The sequence below is a fragment of the Gorilla gorilla genome, chromosome 1, assembly GCF_029281585.2.
Source record: "Gorilla gorilla gorilla isolate KB3781 chromosome 1, NHGRI_mGorGor1-v2.1_pri, whole genome shotgun sequence".
NCBI classification, from domain to species: Eukaryota; Metazoa; Chordata; class Mammalia; order Primates; family Hominidae; genus Gorilla; species Gorilla gorilla.
The window spans coordinates 55026391-55052272 of NC_073224.2; the positions used below are offsets into that span (position 1 = coordinate 55026391).

General features: G+C 48.9%; 1 protein-coding gene, 1 long non-coding RNA gene and 1 pseudogene across 10 annotated transcripts in view; 1 reads left to right on the top strand and 2 right to left on the bottom strand.

Annotated features, from left to right (window-relative positions):
• Positions 1-25882, bottom strand: part of NAV1 (neuron navigator 1) — a 288832-nt gene that overhangs the window by 91508 nt on the left and 171442 nt on the right. For all 9 annotated transcript variants that reach the window (XM_055368049.2, XM_055368047.2, XM_063709692.1 and 6 more), the window contains 2 exons: positions 23156-23258; positions 17301-17666 (listed from right to left, as the gene is read on the bottom strand). In XM_055368049.2, coding sequence (XP_055224024.2) covers positions 17301-17666; positions 23156-23258 — 469 coding nt within the window. The remainder of the gene's footprint in view (positions 1-17300; positions 17667-23155; positions 23259-25882) is intronic.
• LOC115932204 (uncharacterized) lies at positions 2618-2717 on the bottom strand (annotated as a pseudogene).
• On the top strand, positions 14938-19995 carry LOC129528265 (uncharacterized). The gene is made up of 3 exons (XR_008673499.2): positions 14938-15240; positions 15433-15593; positions 19520-19995. It is a non-coding gene; the product is annotated as an uncharacterized lncRNA (long non-coding RNA).

Genomic DNA, 25882 nt, shown 5'->3' on the forward strand with positions numbered 1-25882 from the left:
ATGTCCCTCTGGGCCTGTGGGTGATAGCTGGGCCTGTGACTCCTCTGCATCCTAGCCAGGCCTAGTTGATAGCATAGTGGCAGAAGCAGGACAATGGGCATTTTACAGCAGAGTGATTAAAAAGAGAAAGAATTAAACCAGAATGGAGGGGCAGGGAAAGGAAAGAGAAAGGAATTGGGAGAGGGACTTCAGTGAATTAACCCTTTCCATACTGTGGCAGGATCAATGGGGAATTACCTGGCCACATCCTTAATCCCAGCTTTCAAAAACCTACTCCCAGATTCCCCAATGACCCTACTGAATCCTGAGGGAATCATCTGTCGTGACCTTGACAGATGTCTAAGAAAATAATTTCCAGTCTCTGTGTAGAAGTTTTCAAAGCATTTTCACATCCATGAGTTTATTCTATTTTCAAATAACCTAGTGATCTAAGGTGAGGCAGGTATTATTATACTTGCTTTAGAACATTAACAGCAAGAAAGGTTAATAATAGAGTGGCCTTGTTTGGCCACAGGTTTAGAAGCCACAGTGACATTGCGTCCAGGTCCAGGCAATGGATTTCTTTACCATTAGCAATGCCTGTGTCTTCCAGAGTTCCTCATGCATGAATGTGGGGCGCTTCTCTCCTTTCCTAGACCAGCATGGCTGCTGTGTTTCCTCGTCAACCTCCAGGCCCTTCCTGCAGGAAATGCCAGGTACCCTGGATCAGACCCAGTTCATGTGGTCAGAAAATCCAGAACATTTGAGCCAAAAAGGACTTTAGAGAGCATCTAGTTCAAACCGCTCATTTTCACAGAGGAGAAAATTAGGCCCAGACAGGGCAAGTGACTAGCTCAAGATCTTTCCACACAATCCAGGTGTCTTGATTCCTGGGGCAGGCTTCTTTTTACCAGTCAATGGCACCACTTCTTGCCAACTCCCTCCCTGGTGTGCGGCTCAGATCGACAGGTTTGGAAGGTAGATGGGAGAGTTTGAACTAGGGGCACTGGGGGTCAGCAGATGCACAGTAGAGTGTTCCAGAGCTCAGCCCTAATCCCAGCTGAGATTTCTCTGGGGCAGCAAATCAGACAGCTGGAGGAAGGGGTCCTGCTCCCAGCTGTGTTACTGTTCAACAAATATTTATATAACCTTCGAGGAGACCTGCCTTTCTCACTACCCCCACAGTTGGGAGGGGCAGGAGAGAGGGTAGACCCTCCAGATCTTGTATAGTGAGCTACCGTCTCAGTAATCCTAGCTGATTATCTTGCTTCCAGTATCCCAACACATCAGTGGCTTTGTGTGCTTCTGAGAACATGAGACAGAGGACCATAGGAAGGGGTAGGGGAGAGGGGCTGTCTCTCCAGTAAGGGCCTGATGGACCCTCACCTGGGGTCACTGGGCAGATGCCAGGGTGTGTGTGAGTGTGTGTGTTTGTGTGTGTACAAACCCTCCACCTCAAGAGGCCAGGAGCAATCATTTCAGATCAGCTTAAGCACCCATGCCACTGCACTCCAGTGGTTCTCCGTTGCTAATTTGGATCCCAAATCTCTGGGAAACACAAATGAAACCTCATACAATGTATTGAGAAAGTACTGTAAATGATCTTCTTCTTCTTCTTCTTCTTCTTCTTCTTCTTCTTCTTCTTCTTCTTCTTCTTCTTCTTCTTCTTCTCCTTCTTCCTCCTCCTCCTCCTCTTCTTCTTCTTCTTCCTCTTCTTCTTCTTTTTTTCTTTTTTGAGGCAGGGTCTTGCTCTGTCACCCAGGCTGGAGTGCAGTGGCATGGACACGGCTCACCCCAGCCTCAATCTCCAATCACTCAAGCGATCCTACCACCTCAGCCTCCTGAGTTGCTGGGACCACAGGTGCAAGTCATCATCACCAGCTAATTTTAAAATTTTTTGTACAGAAGGAGTCTCGCTGTGTTGCCCAGGCTGGTCTCGAACTCCTGGGCTCAAGCAATCCGCCCGCCTAAGCCTCCCAAAGGGCTAGGATGACAGGTGTGAGCCATCACACCTGGCCAATGTTATCTTCTTTAATCCTCAAAACCTTCTCCCCACCTCCACTTCTATCCCTGGTGTGAGCCACCATCCATTCTCACTTAGCTAACTGCAGCAGTCTCCCTTCCATGCTTCCTGGTTCCCCTGGTGTCCCTGTGGTCTGCTCTCCTCATAGTAGCCAGACAGACCCTTTGCAAAACATGTTGGATCACATCGTCCCTCTCCCTGAAGTCCTCCAGTAGCTTCCTCTCTCTTGGAAGAAAAGCCAAAGTCCTCAGCATGGCACACATGGCCTCTGGCTACCTGTGACCTCATTTCTGGCCACTTGCCCCCTTGCTAACTCTGCTTCAGCCACACTGACCTCCCTGCAGTTCCTTGAACTTATGCCGATTCCTGCCTCTGGGCCTTTGCATATACTCTTCTGTCTGCCTGGACAGCTCTCTCCCCAGTTATCTGCACAGTTTATCAGAGAAGCCTTCCCTGACTACCCACTCTCAAATACCTGCCACCCCATCACACTCTGCCCCTTACCCTGCTTTATTTTTCCTTATGACACACAGCACCACCTAACCTATTGCATGTTTATTTGTTGGCTTGTTTGCCATTTCTTTTTCTCTCTTTTTTTAATTTAATATATATTTTTTAAATATAGAAGGCTTCACAAATTTGGCTGTCATCCTTGCATATGCTAATCTTCTCTGTATTGTTCCAATTTCAGTATATGTGCTGCCAAAGCGAGCACTGCCATTACTTTCTTTCTTTTTTCCTTTTTGAGGAGTCTCGCTCTGTCACCCAGGCTGGAGTGCAGTGGCTCAATCTCGGCTCACTGCAAGCTCTGCCTCCCAGGTTCATGCCATTCTCCTGCCTCAGCCTCCCAAGTAGCTGGGACTACAGGCACGCACCACCATGCCCAGCTAATTTTTTGTATTTTTAGTAGAGACGGGGTTTCACCATGTTGGCCAGGATGGTCTCGATCTCTTGACCTCATGATCTGCCCGCCTTGGCCTCCCAAAATGCTGGGATTACAGGCATAAGCCACCGCGCCTGGCCCTGCCATTTCTTTTTTGTTTTGGTTTTTGAGACAGAGTCTCGCTCTGTTGCCCAGGCTGGAGTACAGTGGTATGATCTCGGCTCACTGCAACCTCCGCCTCCTGGGTTCAAGCAATTCTCATGTCTCAGCCTCCTGAGGAGCTGGGATTACAGGCACGCACCACCATGCCCAGCTAATTTTTGTATTTTTAGTAGACACAGGGTTTCGCCATGTTGGCCAGGCTGGTTTTGAACTCCTGACCTCAAGTGATCCACCCGCCTTGGCCTCCCAAAGTGCTGGGATTACAGGCGTGACCCACCACACCTGGCCATTTCTTTTCATACATGAGTTTAAGAGCAATGCCTATTTTTCCTCCTGCCACATCTGCAGTGTCTGGTATATATTAGGTGGTCTACAAGTGTTTATCGAATGTATGAGCAAATATCACAAGGTGGGCATTCCTTTCAGATAATGACACCGAAGTACAAAGAGGCTAAGTAATGCACATAGGTAGTGAGTAGCAAACTGAAAATTATACCAGACCAGTTGGGCTCCAGAATGTTCCATCTACTTTGCTACTCTGCTTCCCAAGAGCAGGAAACTAACCACAAGGACTTGTGGAGATATAAGAGAGTGTATAAGCCAGACATGGTGACTCACGCCTGTAATCCCAGCACTTTGGGAGGCCAAGGTGGGTGGATAGCTTGAGCCCAGGAGTTTGAGACCAGCTTGGGCAGCATGGTAAAACCCTGCCTCTACCAAAATAAAAAAAAAATACAAAAATTAGTGTGTATTTTAAAATTTAAGAATTAGCCTGTATTACATTTTAAACTTAGCATGGATTAAAAATAGCATCGTGGCACTTGCCTGTAGTCCCAGCTACTTGGGGGGCTGAGGTGGGAGGATTGCTTGGGCCCAAGAAGTCAAGGCTGCAGTGAACCATGATTGTGCTACTGCACTCCAGCCTGGGTGACAGAGTGATGCTTGTCTCAGGGGGGAAAAAAAAAAGAGAGAGATTGTATAGCTGTTGCCTTCCAAACTTCAGGGGTATCTGATCAGAGCTGGGAAGGGTGGGATCTCTCAGTTGGAACCTCACACAGGGAGCAAGGAGCTCCCTTGTATTTTCCCTGGCTAAATCCAGAAAACAGGGAAGATCAGAGGAAAGTTCACTCCAGCATGGGCACAGGGCAGCTGGCTATCCCCCAGGGCCCCTCTGTGGAGGCTCGCTGTGGCTTGGAAAGGGGCAGTGACAGCCAGATGATAAGCTCTGTCCCTGATCTTCTAATAACACTCAGCAGAATGTCAGCAGTCCTGGGAACCCCAGCTGCTGCAAGTCCCACCACCTGAAATTGTCCATATGGCTATGTATGTGTAGATAGTGTCATTCCTGAACTGCCCTTTGTCATCAAACCCACAGGGACCAAGACAGAAGCCAGACTTCAAAGTAGAGGAAGAATGAGAGATTGAGGCTGGGTAGAGGGGCTGGAAGAGGGTGAGGAGTCAAAGAGGGCAGGGACTAGGTCAGAGATTTGTTCCTGTCTCCCAAGCTGGAGATGCCCCACAAGAAAGAGACAAGGCACGACACAGACCCCTTTTAGTAGGAGCTGGCCAAAGGAGTAGGGGGGTAGGCTGGTGAGAATATACTCGCCCTGCTCTGGGTCACCTCCCTACCCTCAGGCTGAGCACAAGGTCACTCTTCTTTCTCTGGAGGGGTCCCTCCACCTCTCAGACACTCTCTGTGCCTGTCTGGTTGCCGCACACCCCCTGCACATTGGCGGGCCTGTGTCCTCAAACAGTCGATCTTGTGCACACACAGCCTCTTTGTATCCAGCCACCTCTCACACACGTTTGGATGGGTCTCACACAGTATCTGTCTGTCTCTCATTTCCACTGCTTGGCGTGCACATCACGAATGTGCTGACTCTGTTTTTCTACCGCACATGCCCCCATGTCAGCCTCTCCTACCTTGTCTCTCTGTGATCCTGCCCTGCATATTCAGTGAGTGTTGATCTGCCTCCAATGTAGCTATGTGCTTTCAGTCTCTATGGGCCTGACTCTTTCCTCTGGCCTGCTTTGCAAATCTATACTTTTATGCCTTTTCCTGTGCTTGTTCCATCGTCACACTGATATATAGATGACCACCATTCAGTCCTTCAGCATCTTTGGACCCCCAACCCTGAACACTTCAGTAGGTAAGTCCCTCTGCCTGGCCTGCTGGCCTTTCTTCAGCTGCAGTGAATGGCCTTTTACTGCCTGGCCAGAGACATCTGATAGCCCAGAGGCCAGAGCTGGCCCCTCATGAACATCCTGGGACAGCTCAGCCTTTGAGCTGGAGTCAAACAAGGACTTGTATTCACAGAGGCTTGGGTTGCTCCTTCTGCCCTTGGACCAGAATTCCTGACTGTGGCCACTTTGTGGCTCCGCAAAGCAAGACTCTATCCTGGAAGATGGAGAGGTCATGTAAGGGCATTCCAGGAGGGGGTCTCTAACAGTGATTCATTGGTCAGTCGACAGCACGGCCTGAGAACCTACACTGCTAGGTGTTGAGGGGAAACAGAGAGAGAGAAGACAGAGTCTCTGTCCTTGGGAAGCTCCTACTCCAGTGGACGCCTGTGATCCCTGCCCCTGACATGCTCACAGGCTTCAGGGACACAAGGGCTGCACACAGAGGGAAAGGCTTCAAGGAGCACATGGTGAGGCAGTAGGTGCACTGGAACGTGCCCAGAATGTCAGAGGCAGAGGCCTGGGTTCTGTTCTGGTGGGGCCACTTTGAGTTATATGATCCTCCCAAGCCAGTTAATCTGAGTTCCAATTTCTTCACTTGTAAATTGGAGGGGGGAAGAATATCTAATTCACAGTGTTGTTAACATTAAATAAGATAATGCCATATTAGTGTGTGCAAACCACGCATGCTATGCAATTGCGAGAGAATCATAAAAGTGCAAATTACTTGCAGTATGAATTATGCACACAAGTTCCAGGACAACCCGGAGTCCAGTGTGATGAATCAGGAAAGGCTCCCTGGAGGGAGGGGATTTTGCAAAGATGGGTGGGCAACTGGACATCACCACCCAGGCGGAATAGTTGGCCATAGATGATGGCCTTTATAGCTTTGGTTTTCTAGGAGCAACCAAGAGAAGAGACGGAGGTAACATTTACTGACACCTGCTGCATGCCAAGTGTTATTTTTGTTTTTTTATTTTTTTTTTAAGACAGAGTTTTGCTCTGTCGCCCAGGCTGGAGTGCAGTGGCACGATCTTGGCTCACTGCAAGCTCCACCTCCCGGGTTCACGCCATTCTCCTGCCTCAGCCTCCTGAGTAGCTGGGACTACAGGCTCCTGCCACCACAACCCGCTAATTTTTTGTATTTTTAGTAGAGACGGGGTTTCACCGTGTTAGCCAGGATGGTCTCGATCTCCTGACCTCGTGATCTGCCCGCCTCGGCCTCCCGAAGTGCTGGGATTACAGGTGTGAGCCACCGCACCTGGCCACCAAGTGTTATTTTTTAAGATGGAGTCCGATCTCGGCTCACTGCAACCTCCACCTCCCAGGTTCAAGCAATTCTCGTGCCTCAGCCTCCCAAGTAGCTGGGACTACAGGAGCCTGCCACCACGCCCAGCTAATTTTTGTATTTTTAGTAGAGACAGGGTTTCACCATGTTGGCCAGGCTGGTCTCGAACTCCCGACCTCACGTGATCCACCTTGGCCTCCCAAAGTGTTGGGATTACAGGTGTGAGCCACTGTGCCCAGCCACCAAGTGTATTACATACACTATATTTCACTACATGCTAAGAACAATCCTATTGCCGTATTCGTATTCTTGCTTAAAATAGATAAACAGCTTTTCCAAAGACTCAGAGCTGGGATCTGAACACCAGGCCTGTCATACTTCCAAACTTGTGTTCTTTCTGTAATATCAGACTACATGGAATTTCCAGGCACCACACAAGCTCAGCTGGCTTATCACAGAACATAAGGAAAAGGTTGACAATTAAAGAGGGGAGACAGTGGACAGGTAGACAGGTGGGCAGAGCTGGTGGGGGAAAAGCCAAGCTCATCTCAACAGCTTCCTTGATCCTTACCCATCCTGATTGTCAACCAAATTGCATGTCATCACACTAGGTGAAAACTCCAGCAGCTCAATTGTAGGTTACTAGGACACACTAGAGGGAGGAGCACTCCTTAGCTAGCATTAGTTGCCATAGCAACTAGAATACCTCCAGCAGCCCCTCTGGAATACCTGGCTTACTCCAACCTTTCACCAACCCTGCTGGGTTTGAACAGACACTGTTATCCAGATTAACGCTGCACAGACTGAGGGGTGCTGCCCACTATTTTAAGAATTAAGGAGGCTGGATGCAGTGGCTCACACCTGTAATCTTAGCACTTTGGGAGGTTCACGGGGGATTGGGGATTGCTTGAGCCCAGGAGTTTGAGACCAGCCTGGGCAACATAGTGAGACCCTGTCTCTACAGATGTGTCTTTTTTTTCTTTTCTTTTCTTTCTTTTTTTTTTTTTTTTTTACAATGGAGTTTCGCTCTTCTTGCCCAGGCTGGAGTGTAATGGCATGATCTCAGCTCACTGCAAGCTCCACATTCCGGGTACAAGTGATTCTCCTACCTCAGCCTCCCAAGGAGCCAGGATTACAGGAGCCTGCCATGACACCAGGCTAATTTTTTTGTATTTTTAGTAGAGGCGGGGTTTCACCATGTTGGCCAGGCTGGTCTTGAACTCCTGACCTCAGGTGATCCACCTGCCTCGGCCTCCCAAAGTGCTGGGATTACAGGCATGAGCCACCGCGCCTGGACTTCTACAGAAAAATTTAAATACTAGCCAAGTGTGGTGATGTGTGCCTGTAGTCCCAGCTACTCAGGAGGCTGAGGTGGGAGGATCACGTGAGCCTAGGAGGTAGAGGCTGCCATGAGCCGTGATTACACCACTGAACTCTAGCCTGTGCAACAGAGTGAGATCCTGTCTCAAAAAAAAAAAGAAAAAGAAAAAAAAAAGGAGTGTTTTGAGAGCCAGGGGTTCACATCTGACCCAGGAATCTAACTCCACACCTTCCTCTTGTCTTTCCTTCCCATCTTTCCTGTTTATAACTGGTGGTATTTGTGTCCCACCTATGCCCCCTGCAGTCACTGTTCCTGTATGTGCTGTCTGAGCACGACTGTGGGCGCCTGTGACTCGAACTCAGGGATTCCTCTCAGCCTATGTGCAGCACGCTTGAAACACAGACCCAATGCCCTCTAGGAGCTGCCCTCAGCCAATAATGAATGGGAGCTGTCATATAAATACCCATGCTTCCTTGCCCTTCTGGTGGGGCAACACTGAGGTGCATTCCACGTCATCTCCTAGAAATCCGTAAGCCCCAGTTGCCCACAGCAGTAACCTGCACATGAACATAGCCTGTAGTGGCTTCCTTCTCTCCCCTAACTCACTTTCCCACTCCTGTCAGCACTTTCTGGGCACCTGCCAAATAAACCACTTGCACCCAAATCCTTGTCTCAAGGTCAGCTTCTGGGGGTGCCCGGCCCAAGACATTCTTCATATGCAAGAAACATGTTTGAGTGAAGGACTGACAGCCCAATTAGCCAAGTCATGATGGGAAAGAGGCCATGGTCACTTGTGTGACTCTGTGTGCAGTGAGCTTAGCTATCTGCACAACAAGCACATGCTATACTCAGCCCAGACCCCAAACCACAGATGGGCACCATTTGCTGCACGAGAACATTGTGTGAACAGGTAAAAATGGGTCAAGACAAATCCATCTTTCTTGGCAAACAACTTATTATGTCATTCTTCCTGTGAGGATCAGAAAGATCATTTTCAAGCATGCAGGTTAATACATTCTTTGTCAAAGAATGTATTATCATCTAGAATGTGTCTGTGACAACTTAGGTCCAGTAGCTTGCTAATGTCTATCATCAAATGGCTGATGAAGGAGAGCCAGCATTTGTTGAGCATTTATGATATCTAACGTAAGAGTATTAACTAATTTAATCCTCACATCAATCTTACAGAGTAGGCACCACTTCTCTCCACAGTTTTCGGCTGAGGAAACAAGCAGAGGGAGGTGAAAAACTCATCCAAACTCACAGAGCTAGGAAGGAAAAGAGACAGGACACAAACACAGGCAGCCTAGCTGTGAGCCTTCACTCTAAACCATGCTATGGCTCTGCCCATCTGTGGTATGCCTGTGTTGATAAGCCCGTTCTCAAAAGTCTGTTTATTTAACTGCACGCTACAGGATTAAAAGAATATCAAGACCGTGTTGCGAAGCATTCCTTGAAACCTAAGTCAAAGCCCAAATTTAATGTCCTCATCTTCCAAGTTTAAGAAATCTTATTTTGATACTCTAGCAACCCCTAATTAAGGCAGAAGCCATCAGCTAAATGAAGAGAACATTACATGGAGATCAGAATAATAGATTTCTATTTTTTTTTTTTGAGATGGAGTTTTGCTCTTGTTGCCCAGGCTGGAGTGCAGTGGTGCGATCTTGGCTCACTACAACTTCCACCTCCTGGGTTCAAGCGATTCTCCTGCCTCAGCCTCCTGAGCAGCTGGGATTACAGGTGTGCACCACCATGCTGGCTAATTTTGTATTTTTAGTAGAGATGGGGTTTCATCATGTTGTTGTTGGTCAGGCTGGTCTCGAACTCCTGACCTCAGGTGATCTACCCACCTCGGCCTCCCAAAATGCTGGGATTACAGGCATGAGCCACCGCACCCAACCAGAATAATAGATTTCAAACTGACAGCTCTTTATACTTTTCAAAGCACTCTTACTATTCTTTTCCATTTGATCCTCTTAAGGCAAAAATGATTACCTTTTTTACAAATGAACAAACTAAGACTCAGAGAGGCTAGGTGGCTTGCTCAGTGCCACAGCAAGTTAGAGGCGTGCTTAGGATTGAACTCCAGATCTCAGAATTAGCCCAGTGCTTCTTCCCTACACCACACAGAAGAATCAGCCAAGGCTATGTGTATGAATCTGGAGTCAGCATTCTAATTGTTAGATATTATCTTCAATGAAGCAACAGCTATCGTCTACTTCAACTACATACTGCTTCCTTTACTGTGGACCCAATAAGTACCCTACCTTTCTATTTTATTTTAATTTTTAAAATTTATTTAACTTTCTAGAGACAGGGTCTTTGTCGCCCAGGCTGGTGTGCAGGGGTGTGATCATAGCTCACTGCAACCTCAACTCCTGGGCTCAAGGGATTCTCCCTCTTCAGCCTCCTGAGTAGCTGGGACCACAGGCACATGCCACCATGCCCAGCTAAGTTTTAATTTTTTTTGTAGAAACAGTGTCTTGCTATGTTGCCCAGGCCTAGTCTTGAACTCCTGGTCTCAAGCGATCCTCTCACCCTGGACTCCCAAAGTGCTGGGATTACAGACATAAGCCACTGTGCCTAGCCCACTTATTCATGTTTTTTTTTTTTAAGAGACGGAGTCTTGCTCTGTCACCCGGGCTGGAGTGCAGTGGCACAATCATAGCTCACTGTAGCCCCCCCCAACTCCTGGGCTCAAGTGATCCTCTTGTCTCAGCCTCCCAAGTAGTTGAGACTATCCATAGGCACGTGCTGCCATGCCCAGGGTATCACTTTGTTGCCCAGGCTGCCTACCTCCCTTTTAGATTTGAAGTCCTTTCAGGAGAGAAACTGAGTTTCCTTCCTGAACTTGAATGTTGGGTCCTCCCGAGGATGGCCCCCTACTGCTCTCTGCTTCTATCCTTGGGTTCCATGAGCAAAAACTAGGCCTGGCCCAGCTGTCCCGCTAGGCGGGATTCCTAAAGACCTACCAGGAAACAGAGAAGGCAAAGGCAGAAGGAGACATAAGAAGTGGGACAACTCTACTCCTTGTCCATTCAAATTCAAAAGGGGTCCCTTCTCTTTGTACAAACCACATAAACCCAGTGCTCATTGCAAGAGAATTCTTATCAATGAGGGTGGCTGGGTTGGGTATCTTGAGGTCTGAGAGTCAGACATGAGCCAAGTGGGAGGGCAGTGAATGCAGCTCCTTCTCAGGAGGGTAGCTGCAGAGGCTGGGGCCCTGTCAGCAAGGCTGGAAGTGTCTCTTTAAGGCTTGAGCTTGCTGATTCTGGGAGCACAGAGCCAGCCTGGGAGAAGGCAGGGGCCTACAGTTTATTTTATTTGACATTTTTCAACGTCAGGACACTTCAGAGCCAAAGAGGAAACGAATCCCATCTGTTCTGAGCCCCCAAGCACAGTTCAAGAGGACAGGCTGGGGAGTGGAGGAAGGGGCGGTGAAGAGAAAAATAAGAAGACTGGAACATCCAGCCACACATGGAGGGCAGGAAGCCACCTGATGAGAGAGCCAGGGTGTGGCAGAAGTCGCCAAGGAATCCTTCTGTTCCCGACACACGCTTACAGCACTCGCTCAAGATGGAGCCTGCTAACTCTGTCTAAGGCCCTGTGGCCCTTGGCATAGGTTGCGGGACAGCAGTCCTGTCAGGGCTGTGGACCTCACACCTCTATGTAATGTGAAGGGCACCCTCTGGAGTTGTGGGACTTGGCAGTAGTGTTACTGCGTTGGCCTGCAAGTCCCCATCCATTACTGCCACCCAGCTCAGACACAGCTCACCCATTCACATACACAAAAATGGACACATTGAGAGGGAAACCCACATTAAAGTAGGGAGAAGATGGAGGGCCCTCTGACCTCCTCCCATCAGGCACGTGTGCCTCCTATACTCAGTGCCTGCATCCACCTCTGTATGGGTACCCATCCTCTATTCCCCTCCCACTCCAATGGATGCCAGGGATGGAAGGACAGATGGCTGTGAAACTTATCTTCTTATTTAGATTAAATTCCAGACCTTCCTATTTTTAGAAAAACAAATTCCTTTTGTATTTCCAAGTGGTAAAAATGGCCCGAGCTGTCATCTATGACAGTCAGCAGCCAACTCGAAGTTGTCTGCAGTGTCATGATTTGGATATTACCCTGGCGAGACTACTTCTAGTGTCAAGCGGGTGATCAGTCTAGGTGCCAAATTTTAAGAGGATCATTGATGTCTTGAGAGCTTCCAGAGGAGGGTGACCAGGACAATGAAAGGTTCGAAAAACTGGGTCATTGAAAAAAGTACTGAAATAAGCTAGGGACTTTTTCTTTTTCTTTTTGGTCTAGAGAATATTTGAGCTATATTAAGAACATGTTGAAATATTTGGATGAAGAGTTACACCCTTATTCTATTTTTCCCAGATGACAGAATTTGAATCAATAGGTAGAAGTTACAGCGAAGCAGATTTCAGTTGAATATTTAGAAACTTTCTTATAACTTAATTCTGTATGATATGGAATAAGCTTCCCATCACTGTGCCTATGCAAGCCAAGGATGAAAGACTGTCTGTCAGGGATACTGTAGATAAGATTATTGTACTAGATACGAACATGGACTAGTCTAAAATTACTGAGAAGCTTTAGAAAAATGTGGCTTTCTGGGTAGCAGAGATTCTGCATTGGTAAGTCTGAGGCTTAGAATTTGTATTTCCAAAAAACCCCATCAGCTATAAAACTCTCAGAAGAAAACGTAGGGGGAAAGCTGCATGGCATTAGATTTTGCAATGATTTCTTAGATATGACACTCAAAGCATAGCCAACAAAAGTAAAAAATAGATAAACTGGATTTCATCTAAATAAAAAGCTTTTGTGCATCAAAGGATACATCTACAGAATGAAAAGGAAACCCAACACACAGAATGAAAGAAAATATCTCCAAATCATACATGTGATAAAAGGTTCATATCTAGCATGTATAAAGAACTCTTAACACTCAAAAAGAAATTAAACAACACAATTTAAAAATGCGCAAAGGACTTGAATAGATATCTCTCCAAAGAAGATGTACAAATAGCTAATAAGTACATAAAGCTGCTCCATATTACTAATCACTACAGAAATCAAAACCACAATGAGATAACCACTTCACCTCCATCAGGATGGGTTTTTTCTTTTTTTGAGTTGGAGTCTCGCTCTGTCACCCAGGCTGGAGTGCAGTGGCGCAATCTCGACTCTCTGCAACCTCCGCCTCCTGGGTTAAAGCAATTCTCCTGCATCAGCCTCCCGAATAGCTGGTATTACAGGCACGCACCACCATGCCAGCTAGTTTTTGTAGTTTTGGTAGAGATGGGGTTTCACCCCTGACCAGTTGGCCGAACTGGTCTCCAACTCCTGACCTCAAGTGATCTGCCCACCTCAGCCTCCCAAAGTGCTGGGATTACAGGTGTGAGCCACCGTGCCTGGCCAGGATGGCTATTATAAATACAAACAAAACAGAAAACAGTAAATGTTGGGGAGAATTCGGAGAAATTAGAACCCTCATTCATTGCTGGTAGAAATGTCAAATGGTGCAGCCATTGTGGAAAACGGTACGGTGGTTCCTCAAAACAAACAAACAAACAAACAAAAAACACGTAGAATTACCATATGATACAGCAATTCCATTTCCAGGTATATACCCAAAAAGAACCGAAAGCAGGGACTTGAATAATATTTGGACACTAATGTTCAGAGCAACATTCTTCACAATAGCCAAAAGGTGGTAACAACCCATGAACAGATGAATGGGTAAACAAAATGTGGCGTATACGTACAACAGAATAGAGTTCAACCTGAAAAAAGAATGAAATTCTAACGCTACAACATAAATGCTCCCTGATGACATTATGCTAAGTAAATAAGCCAGTCATTAAACAACAACAACAACAAAGACTGTATGATTCCACTTATATGGGTTACCTACAGTAGTCAAATTCATAGAGATGAAAAGTAGAATGGTGGCTCCCAGGAGCTGAAGGGAGGCGGAAAGGGTAGCTACTGTTTAATGGGTACAGTTTCTCTTTGGGGAGAAGACAGAATTCTGGAGATGGACGTGATGATGGTTACACAGCAGTGTGAATGTACTGAATGCCACTAACCTGTACACTTTAAAATGGTTAACATAAAATGGTAAATTTTATGTTATATATATATAACCACAATTTTAAAAAATAAATCCTTTTTAAAAAACATGTATGATTATTCTGGTAGCAGCATCAGAGTCACTTTCTTCCTTCTAGTTTGCTGACTTCAGTTTGAAGAATTTGCCTTCTTTGGTTTGCTGACTAATGACCTGAAAGGGGCCTGGTCACTGGAGGGAGAAGGGAGAGCTGACTTGAGACTGAACAGGGGCTTGGGAAGAGCCGTCAAAGGGATGATCCCCCCGCAGATAAACAGAGTGTGGAGAAAGCGCCAGAATTACTGTCATCTTTTATGGCTCACTCGGATAGCTTGGAGCCGATTATGTCACCCAGTGGGGAAAGATCAGCTTTTCTGCTGGCCCAGTGCTGGGAGCTCTTGGGAGGTGGGAAAGTAAATTGCAGTGGGCCGAGGCTGATGGGTGGGCAGGGGTGTCGCAGTGTGGAGGGTAGCGCTGAAGCTATCCCTACAGGGAACAGTCCTACCCCTTTAATGACTAGAAAAACAGTTTTTTAAGAAATAGGACATTTTCTAAATTATAACATCTAGATGGAAACCACAGTGGGGATGAGAAGACCAACAGGAGGCTGAGCAACGACAGCTCAGGTTTGCATGTTCACTTAAAGAGTCGCTGGAATCCAGGTTGCCCTGTTACTAATTAAAACAACAACAACACTTAACCATGAAAACACATAATCGAGGAGTGACTGTTTACATTAAATTACTGGGGATTATAAGTTGATTCCCTTCAACTCTGACTTCTCAGATGGCCATGTTTACAGTCCCGGCAGGGAAGTTAACAAACTCGTGTTAAGGGTTACTGCTAACTGAAGGTTGACCATAAAAAATGCATGTGAAATGATCTTGTAAACTAGCATCACAGTTTACAGGAAGGTCCACTTTATGGATATTGCCATGCCAACAATTGATTCTGTGTTCCGCATGCAAACTCCAGGCTTCCCAAGGCTTACAGCTGGGGGCTGTGCAGGGAAGGCAAGTTCTTATTCATGCGAGTCTCGGTGAACTCTAATTTTTAAAAAATGGATTCGGGAACACACATCCTGTCCAGAGGAAAGAGGATAAAGCAAGGGTGTTAGAGGGGGGATAAAGGGGGTCTTTCCTACCCTTTCCCCCTGCATTCCATGCCCCCACAGCCTATTATCTATGCCCCTGGGATTGACCAGCTGCTACTAGATCTGTCTTTGCTGCTGATGCTGAGTAAGTGGGACTCTGGTCAGACTACACACCCCTGACGGTAAGAATCAAGTCTCTCCATCAGTCTAGGACTCTAATAACAACAAAAATAATATAGCAACAAAAATAATAGCTATCATTTAGTGAGCATTTACAATGAGCCAGGAATTACTCTAAGTACTTTACATATATTAACCCATTGAATCCTCATCAGAACCCTGAGATAAGTTCTACTGTTATCTGCATTTGACAGATAGACAAATGAAAGAAAGCCTGGGGAGGTGAACCACTTTGCTCAAGCTCATACAGCTAGTTAAGAGCCGGAAGTCCTGCCACCTTCCTCAGACTGCGACGTCTCCAAGCAGGGCTCCTGTACCTTCCAACACTTGGGGTATTTTCTGCCATGGCCATCAGGTGGGTTGGTGGGGTGAAGGGCTCTCAGAGGGATCTCGTTTCCATCAGTTTGGGAGCTGTGCTGGGCAGGGGTCCCGTCACCTCCCCTGTCTGGAAGCTCCCTAGGGTCTAGGGCTATGGTTCTTCTAACACATGGGGGACTTTCTAAAGACTCAGCCCCACAGGGCTTGTGCCACCCTCTGCACCCTCCTGGGATTCTCAGAGGAGGGCAGTGACCTGACACTTCCTCAGGCAGTCCCTGGCAGCTTCCTAGGGCAGAGGCTGTGTGGAGCAGCTCCTCACACACCTTGGCTCTCCTTCCTGCCCAGCACAGGCCTCTGACCACAGAAGGAGCTCAGGATCTGTGCACTGCATGGCTTTTCTCTGGTCCCAGCTCCAGGCTGGCGGATCTGAGCGTGAGCGCGAGGTTGGGCTGGCCCCTGGGATTTAACAGGCAGTAAACAACTCCATTCATGCGTCAGTTGTTTTGCTCCAGAGCAGCCTCATCAGCTGGACAAGCCCTAACCAGATCCCTCCCAGTTCTCTGCAGGGGTGGAGATGGGGGTGGGGAACAGTGGATGGCCTGGAGCTTGGCTCTCGTCTTTTCCGAGGAGAGGCTACTTTCCACTCCCTTGAAGTCTGGGATTTTTATTGGGGAGAGGCAGGCCCTGGCAGTAAGATATTAAGTCTCTGAGAAGGAAGGGAAGGGGTGCTGCTGCTACTTGTATTGCCCCTTGGCGGAGGAGGGCACCAGCAAACCAAGAAGGGAGAGTGGAAGTGGCAGTAGGCTAAGAGGTGCTCCAGAGAAGCTTCCAGAAACACTGCCTCTCTCTCCTGTCTCTGGGCTTGGAAGAGTTGGCCAGGATCCCCCTAAGCGCCCAGCACTTCATTCTTCCTATCCTCTCTTCTATCCTCCCAGACCAGGAGAGGACAGCAAGAATGAAGTGCTGGGGGCTTGGGGTCCTGGCCAACTCTTCCAAGGTTGGAAGGCATAGGCACAACTCTGTCAATTAAGGCAGAAAAATATAAGAAGATGAGGGTCCCTGCAGGGCAAAAGGCAGGAAAGAAGGATTTGACACGCTGGGTAGGGATTAGGAAGTTGCATGATTGGTAGAAGGTTTGCACAGGAAGAAACCCAAGGAGCAGACACTGAGGACCACAGGGGTCGGATAGGGAACTGAGAGGTTAGGAACCCCTGGCAAAGGAAGTGGAGCTACTGCTGCTACTCACTGTTTGACTAGCGATTTCACCCACAAGCTCTCATTTTCTCTTCTTAGGTAGACAGATACGATGTTAATAACCTTTTTGGTTTTTTTTTTTTTTTGCAAATGGGAAAGCAGATTTAGTTGTCCAGGGTCTACACAGAGTTCGCATAAGAGCTGGGAATAAAATGCTTTTCCAAGGCTCTTTGAGCCAGTTTATTGAGGGCAAAGAGCCAGGGAGGAGGGTGACAGAATGACAGCCACAGAGACCAATGAGAGGGAGGCGCCTTCATTGACCAATCAGCTCCTCGGATGTAGGCCCTGCCCACACCACACCCAAGTCTAGAATAAACCACATCGAATTTCAGAGGCAATCACGAAGTGTACACAGCACACTTTTGTGTACTTTCATAGCAGCACAGCAAACCAAAACCCCTGTTTTGGGTTCCACTCCACTTTTAAGGCGTCGCATCCCAGTGGTCTTTCCACCATCCTCCCCCGCCATCCAAGAAGCCCCTGCGCTTACCCGGTAGTGATGTCGTCATCCTCCGTCATGGTCTTGCCCATGAGGTCACTGTCGCTCATGTAGCCGGACTTGAGGTCCACCTCATCCGAGTCCAGGGATTCGACCAGCTCCAGGCGGGAGATATGGCTGAGCTTGCTGGGGCTGCGCATGGGCATGGTGTGGGAGTAGTGGGCCCGTTCGCCGTGCATGTACCAGGCGGGCGTCCCCTCCGAGCGGCAGCTCCCACCCACAGAGGGCGCGTCACCAGCCTGCAGCCGCGGACTGGACTGGCCATAGCGCCATGACAGAGGGGACGAGCGGTTGGAGAGGCTGGACACGCTGCGTGCGTTGGCGTCATCGCTATCGTAGCAGGTCATCTCCAGGGAGCTGGGTGGAGAGCAGAAGGCACTACTTAGTCCTTGGCACAGCCGCCGTGTGCCCTGTCCCCTCACATGCACCCCAGCAATGCCTCCCCTCCACCCACAGGCCCTGTCACCTCCTCCCCACCTGCCCAAGCTTCACCTCCTCCCCACCTGCCCAAGCTCCACCTCCTCCGTGAGGCCTCTGGTTGTGTGTTACCTTTGTGATACGTTATCTGTTTGACAAAGGAAATGATCTTAAGTGGCTAGGGAAGAAATCCTGTATACTGTTAAGAGCCTAGATTGTGTAATATGACCTAGGTTTGAATTCTTTTTTGCTATTTGTTAGTAAAGGAGCTCAAGGAAAGTAAATAACTAAAGCTTCAGTTTCCCCATCTGTACAATGGGGATAATGGCATAACATCTACCTTATAGAGTTGTAAGGATCACATATGTACAGACAGAACACAGTGCCTGGTATATGGAAGGGGTCAACAGACCTGGAGGCAAGTGGGAGAGACTGGTCACTTGAGCTTAGAAGGCCTTGATCATTTTGTTAATGGTGTGTCCATCACCTCTCTTCTAGTAATTAGCTGAGGGCTAGCTGATTCCCAAACATCAGATATAGGAAAGCTGAAGTAGAGTGCAGAGAGTATAGGAAAAGCTTTGGGAATCAGGGATGTATGGCAGGTCCCCAGTAAGACTGGTCCAAGCCACAGGCCTAGGGCAGCAGGGGAAGTAGAGCCTCCCCAGAGAATAGAAGCAGCCTTAACTGGACAAAGGAGAGGACACAGGGAACCAGACACGGGGGTGAAGCCAAATGTCTGGAGTCTCAAGCCTCAGGCCCTGCTAGACCAGGCCAAGGGAGCAATGCCCAGGTGAGTGCTGGATGGCCTGAGACCAGGGGAACCTGGGGGACTAGGGAAGGAGATAGGGCCAGGCGGGCTGCAGAGAGGAAATACAACTGGAATCTGGTTGAAGGGGTGGCTTGGACTTGGGTTCAGGCTGAGACCCATAATTCCATCTGGCCTAGCAGTGGGGCCAGCCCAAATCAGCCTCAGGCAGGGTCTCCATAACTTATCCTAATTAAGCCAGACAGGACTAAGTAAGCGAAACGGGGTTTGGTAGCCAAGAAAGCTGGGGCAACTGAGGCAATCTGTGGCTGGACATGAGTTACATGAGCCCAAGCAATCACTGCTCTGTGAACACATCCATTGCTTAGCCACTTTGGGGGCTGGAATGGGAGTGGGACATTGATTTTTCCATTCTGGTTTCTATCAAGTTCCTTGAAAAGAAGAAAACTTTCCAAAGTTGTCTCTATTGGACCTGAGAAAATACGGTCTTATTTTCTAACCAGCAGAACTTGAGGGATCCAAACGCTCTTGAAACTGAGTGTGCTGGGGTCCTGGCAGTAGTCCTGTGGGCAAGATGGGGGAGGCCCTGGCCAGTCAGGGCAACCAGTGGCAGCTGCTTCTGGCCCTCTGGAGGGCTTCCTGACCGGGTCCATGCCCAGCGGCTCCCCTCCTGGCCCTGCCAACTCTTTTTACTTATTTATTTATTTTTGAGACAGGGTCTCACTCTGTTGCCTAGGCTGGAGTGTAGTGGTGCAAACACGGCTCACTGCAGCCTTGACCTCCCGAGCTCAAGTGACCCTCCTGCCTCAGCCCCAAAGTAGCAGGGACGACAGGCACACATGAGCACATCCGGCTAATTTTTGTATTTTTTATAGAGATGGGGTTTTGCCATGTTGTCCAGGCTGGTCTCGAACTCCTGAACTCAAGCAATCCTCCCACCTCGGCCTCCCACAGTGCTGGGGTTACTGGCGTGAGCCACTGCACCCTGCTTCTGGCAGCCCTTTAGGAACCCCTTTGTGTTCTGCAGCTCTGCCTCATACAGTGTCTTGTTTCGGCTTCTAACTACTGTGGACCTAGACATCACATCTCCTTGGACAGAAACCGATGTTCACCGAAGCCAGAGACTGTAGTGATGGTGCGACTTTGTCTGCCTTGCTCACTCACCACTATATTTCAGCACTTTGCATGGCACCTGGCCTAGAGCTGGTGCTCTAGAATGAATCAAAGAGGAGCAAACCCACGATGGATGTGTGAGTAAAAAGCAAGGAAGTTCTCATCAGAAAACTCAGTCCAGCGCCCTGTGCAGTAAGTGCTTGATAAAAGCAAGCTGACCTTGACCACGGGATGAGACACGGGAGGAAGAGGATGATGCTAACCATACTAAGAGGGTGGCGGGGATCTCCAGGGAAGCTGGTTTGGGTAGTTAGCCTACACCATGGTTATATACTAGTGTGGGAGTGAGGGCTGCACTCAGCCTCTGGGTTCCTCAATTCTATTCCTGGCCTGCCCCTGTTTAGTTATTTGTACTAAAAGTGCCTCTTCCTCTATTCCACAGCTCTCTCTTTTTTTTTCAGTTCCCCCAAACACATCTCTAGACATCTCTAGACCTAAGCTTGGTGAGGGGGATTCTAGCTCAGATCCTCAGTTCTTGAATTCCAGCCCTGCACCCACCCTTCAGGCTTGCCTTTCTCTGGGGAGGACACAGTTTCATTTCCTCTCCAGCCACAGTCTGACCCAGACTCTCCTCGCTGGGGGAAATGAACCAGTAGAAATTGAGGAAGCAGCACAGGAGTAAAGGCTTCTGAAAAGGAATGGAATCCAGTTATCCTGGGAGTTCCTGGGTGAAAACAGCCTTGCAGGAAGCACACACTGGACCATAAGCTCCGAGGATGAAGCTTGTGTGTGTTCTGGGGAGCCAGTGCCCAGCGCTGTGCCTGGCACACAGCTGGCATGGGTTCTGAGCATGCAGAGTACAGAACCTACCCTCATCAGCCAGAGTGACTCTGGCAGGTGCCTCCCTGCCCCCAGCCTCATTCTCTAACCCAGGGAGTATGTATATATCCTGTCTACTTCCAGGGCTAAGGGAAGGGCTCATTGATAGAAAGCCCTTTAAAAAGTAAAAGAGCCGGCAGGGCATGGTGGCTCATGCCTGTAATCCCAGCACTTTGGGTGGCCGAGGTGGGTGGATTACCTGAGGTCAGGAGTTCTAGACCAGCCTGGCCAACATGGTGAAACCCCATCTCTACTAAAAATACAAAAATCAGCCGGTGTGGTGGCACGCACCTGTAGTCCCAGCTACTTCGGAGGCTGAGGCAGAAGAATCGCTTGACCTGGGAGACAGAGGTTGCAGTGAGCTGAGATCATGCCAAGGCACTCCAGCCTGGGAGACAGTGAGACTCTGTCTCAAAAAAAAAAAAAAAAGCCATAAAAAGTCAGGGAATCATTGTTTTGGCTATCAGTGTGGAACAGGAATAATATAAACCAAAGCCTAAGAGAGGAAGTGGCTCTAGGTCCACAGTAAACAGAAAAACCAGCTCTGGGGCTCTTGGTTCCTTTCCTATAAAGGGAGGCAGAAGCCAGAGGCCCTAGACGCTCCCCCTAAACCAGTCAGCATTATGCAAAAGGCTTGATTGAAGCCTCCCCTTTCCCACTAGAAGCAGAAAACCAATAGCGCCTGCCTAGGGTCAAGCTGTCCGGCTTAACGGAGGGGCTGGGGGCTGGCTGCTCTGAGTCAGTGGCACCAGGAGGCTGGAGCTGCTACTTCTCTCCTACTCCTGTGAGTGAGTCATTTGGGGTGTGGCCCTCTCAGCAACTAAGCACTTTCTGGTGTCTTTGGCATGAGGCTGGTGGGTGACTTGGTGCTGAGAGATGTTCCAACAATTTCCTTGGATGGGGGAAGGCAGATGTCCAAGATTTCATCCGCTGGGTCCTAAACTGATAAGCCAAGCTCTGCCAGATCCCTGCTTCACTTGGGCTCCTGCTGGGGGCTTGGGGCTATGAGGGATGGCAGTAAGGGACAGATGTAAGGGGGTCCTGGAGCCCCCACCATCCACCTTTTTCCAGGACTTCCTTGGTCACCTCCCTTTCCGTAGTCAGGGTTCTGCTGGCCTGAGCAGAGGTAATCCCCAGAGAGTTTTGATTTATCTTACCATTTAAAATACTCGAGATGTCTGGGAGTAAAGGGCTGAGTGTCCAAGATGCGGGCATGGGCTGGGGATAGGGGGAGGAGTAGTACAAGGAAGGAGAAGGAGAAGGGTCATCTAAGCAGGAAGAACTACAGCCAATGGCTGAAAGCTGCTTAAGACTAAGTGCAGTTCCACATTAGAGTTGCTGCAATCCCACAATGCACCGGGGTGACTGAAAGGTAGTGAGTTGGCCGGGCGCGGTGGCTCACGCCTGTAATCCCAGCACTTTGGGAGGCCAAGGCGTGTGGATCACTTGAGGCCAGGAGTTCGAGACTGGCCTGGCCAACATGGTGAAACCCCATCTCTACTAAAAATACAAAAATTAGCTGGGCGTGGTGGCACACAGCTGTAATCCCAGCTACTCGGGAGGCTGAGGCAGTGGGTGACAGAATGAGACTCGGTCTTTAAAAATAATAATAAAATTTTTAAAAAGCCTATGTTAAAAATAAAAAAAGAAAGGTAATGAGTTCTTTGTCATTGGTGGTATGTAAATATGTCCATGGGTGTGGTCCCATCCTCAGAATCCCAAATGGCCACACCCTGGGCTAAATAAAGTCCTTTTCCACTGCCCCTGTGTCCCAACTTTGCTCTTAATTTTCCAGCCCCAGGAGTTGGAGAGGAATCTACTTCCAGTCTAACTGGGGAGGCTTCCTAGCCCTCACACAGCCTTCCTGCCCCACACCCCCCATGATTTCCCAATCTGGCTGTCTGTTCTCCCTCCCGCTGTCCCCAGAGCTTAGCCCAGCCCTCTGCCCCACTTGGAGCTGACAGCATGAGCTCATCTGGGCAGTCCAAGGAGCCAGCAAGGGAAATTCTGAGTCACAGCAGAGCCTGTGGCCAGGACTTTGCTCCAGAGAGAGGTGCCGTGGGAAGGCTGAGTGCCCCATGCAGCTGGAGGCTATGAGGTCTCTGCAGGGAGTGGGCTAGGGGGACACACCTAACAGGGCATGGAGCTGGATGACACTGTGTGGGCCCTGTTGAGCACTCAAGCCTCCCTCAGTGGCTGGTAGAAGAGGCCAGGGGGCACCTAACTGACACAAGAGAGAAAAGGCCCAGGTGTTGAGAAGGGAATTGATTCTAGACCCCTAGTTTAATGGAGACTTAGGAACAGGAAGAGAGCCTTTAGTAAACCTTCTCTAGACAGATTGAGGAGACAGAGGTCTAATGAAGGAGACTGACTATCAAAGATCACACACTGAGCTGTGTAATGGCTTCCACTTCCTGGCTCCTAAGCTAGTGATTTTCAAGCTGATTTGCTGAAATGAAATGAAATGTTCAGGCACAAGCAGACAGAAGACAAAGCCAAGCTTCTCTTGTTGAGATAAATGGATTTCCTCCTCCTTCTGCAGTGGCTCCACGCATCAGGCCACCTGGCTGACCTGGCAGAGGTGTGGAGGGACCCGGGGGCCCTGCCCTCCAGAATGGGGTGGAGAGCCAGGAAGGCAGAGGGCATGACCCTCTCTGCAGCTCGAGCTTACCTGTGAGTCACCTGGGACCCTCGCAGGCTGGACATGGTCTCTTCCAGGTTCTGCCGGAGATCCAGGACATTCTGCACTGTCCTCTTTCTCTGGGACTCTGGGTCTGGGAGGGAGAGAAGGAAGAGCTGGGTGAGTGAAGAGGACTTAGTGCTGGGATCCTGGGGGTCAGGAAGTGGAGATTGACAGTGTCCCCAGGAGGCTAGTCCCTGGGCCATGATAGTCACCTTCCTCCTCCCTTTCCCAAAGACAACCAACAGAATGAGCCCTCTCAAAGGCCCTGGACATGTGCCATTGAGCCCTCTGAACCCCAGACCCTGGCAGGGGGTACAGGCATGGCTTTCTGTGTCTGTGCACTCCTTTCAGAGCCCCCAAGGAACTGCCTCTACCTCTGGCTTTGTTTTGGGGAGGCCCTGCTTCTCATAGCAGAGGTCCTGGGCAAGATTTCTCATGGTTGAGATGAGCTGGAACATCTGCCTGAAACCCCCTATCCAGGGTTGTGCTGGTAAATGTTTAACAACTGGCTTTTGGAGGAAGGGGACACTGATGTGTGGTGTTTGCCAATTTCCCTGGTATAAAGCCTCCTATCATGGCCACTTTCAATCTACCAATCTGATGTCACTGACCACAGAGTTAGGAAGAGGGGCTAACAATTGGCTCTGGGGAACTGGTACAAGCTGGCTTCAGTACACCTAAACCCAGGCACTGACTGGTAATATCTGGGGTTGCTCGATGGCGTCCCAGGAAGTTAGTTCAGATATAGTCTCTTAAAGGTGAGGTGGCTGGTGGGAGGTGGAAGGGATGAGCAGTCATTTTCTGGAGCTTGAAGTGAGCTCTGGGCAGTCCCCACACAAGTGGTGCAATCCTGAGTGAGAAGGATGCATGGGTGTGGCCCAATCCTCAGAATCCCAAATCACCAAGAGCCATTGTATTCAATGCTGGTGTCCAGATATTAGCCTGGACGGATGAGAGTCTACAACAGCAAACAGGGTGAAAATAACATCCAAATGACTGAGAGGTGCTTGAGCATGAAGGAACTCAAAGAATGTTCTTCCTTCCTTCAGTTCATCCAGTGGATCTTTATCAAGCACTTACTTCACATCAGGCACCACCCTGGGCCCTAAGGACAGTATAATGAAGAGAAGCTGGCCCTGCCCCATGGCTTATCTTTCATTTTGGGACCTAAAGTCATGAATGGAACCAAGTCCCCCAGTACCTCCCTAAAAGACAATCTGCAGGAGAGAGTCAGGGAGTGACAGAAAGATGATGGCAAAACAACAGAGAAAACCCAAGAACTCTGGCTCTCCAGGCTGCTCCCTTTTCCCCTCCATCCGCAAGCCTTCTGCCGCTGCTGCAGAGGCCAAACGCCCCCTCAGTCCCTCCTCAGCCCACAGACTCAGCAGGAGTGTAAGGTTTTTTTTAGCTGCCAAAGGGAACATTTCTGAATCTCTTCAAGAGGCTTTTATTCCCCCAAGACTAAGCTCAGGCCGGCTGGCAGGCAGCTGCTTGACTGTCTTGTCAGGGAGGGGAGGCTGGGTGGGGCGGGCAGGGAGCCTGCATTGCCCTCTCCAGAGCCTTTTGGGCACCTTTTCTGAGAACTAGCTCCACACCCAAGCCCAGCCATCCCTCCTTTCCCCTCCCAGGGGGAGCTTCTCCACCCCCACATCCTCTCATGGTCAGCACCATGAATCCAGGCCTCCATGCTGGTGGCAAGGATCAGGGACAAATGGCAGGCCACCATGCCAGTGGCCTAAGTTCTATCCCCAGTCCTGGCATCACTTCCGTGGCCGCCAATGCCTATTTATCCTGGCAAGTGTCACCTTGTAAGCTGCTCCATGGCTTTAATTGATGGCTTGGCATGAAACACAGACAGGGTCAATTTTTTAGACTCGCCAAGAAATAAAGTTGAATTCTAAAATGCCTATGTGGGGACTAAGAACATGGTGCCAAGGTGTGGGTTTCTGGCCCAGGGTGATGCTTTTTATGGGCTTGGCAGACATAAGGGACAGGCACACACATCTCCAAGGGGTGTGTATTCCCAAAGAGGAAGGTGATCAAGAGTTACTCAGAGACTTCTGTGTGTGCCAGACCCTTTGCATGTATTATCTACTTGAATCCTTGCAACATTTCTGGGAGATTTGTGCTACTGCCCCATTTAACAGATGAGAAAACTGAGACTCAGAGAGAACAAGTAAACTGCCCAAGGTCACACACCTAGCATGTAGCACAAGGCAGAGTTGAGCCCAGGAAGAAACTCATACTTGTCTTGATATATCACACGGCATCTCTGCACCACTAGCATCAAGCGTGGTGACTGTTGTATAGGAGGCGCTTAGGCTGCAAGCAGTGGCTCATGCCTATAATCCCAGCACTGTGGGAGACCGAGGCCAGAGGATCGCTTCAGGCCAGGAGTTTGAGACCAGCCTGGGCAATACAGGGAGATCCTGTCTCTACAAAAAATAAAAATAAAAAAATTGGCCAGGTGGCTCAAGCCTGTAATACTAGCTACTTGGGAGGCTGAGGCAGGAAGATCACTTGAGCCCAAGAGTTCAATGCTGTAATGAACTATGATCACACCACTATACTCTAGCCTGGGCAACAGAGTGAGACCCTGTTTCAAAAAAAAAAAAAACAAAGAAGATGCTTAGTGAACATTTCAAGAATGGATGCTACCACAATTTTTTAAAATTTCCAAAAACCCATGAAAAAAAGTAAAGGGATACATACATG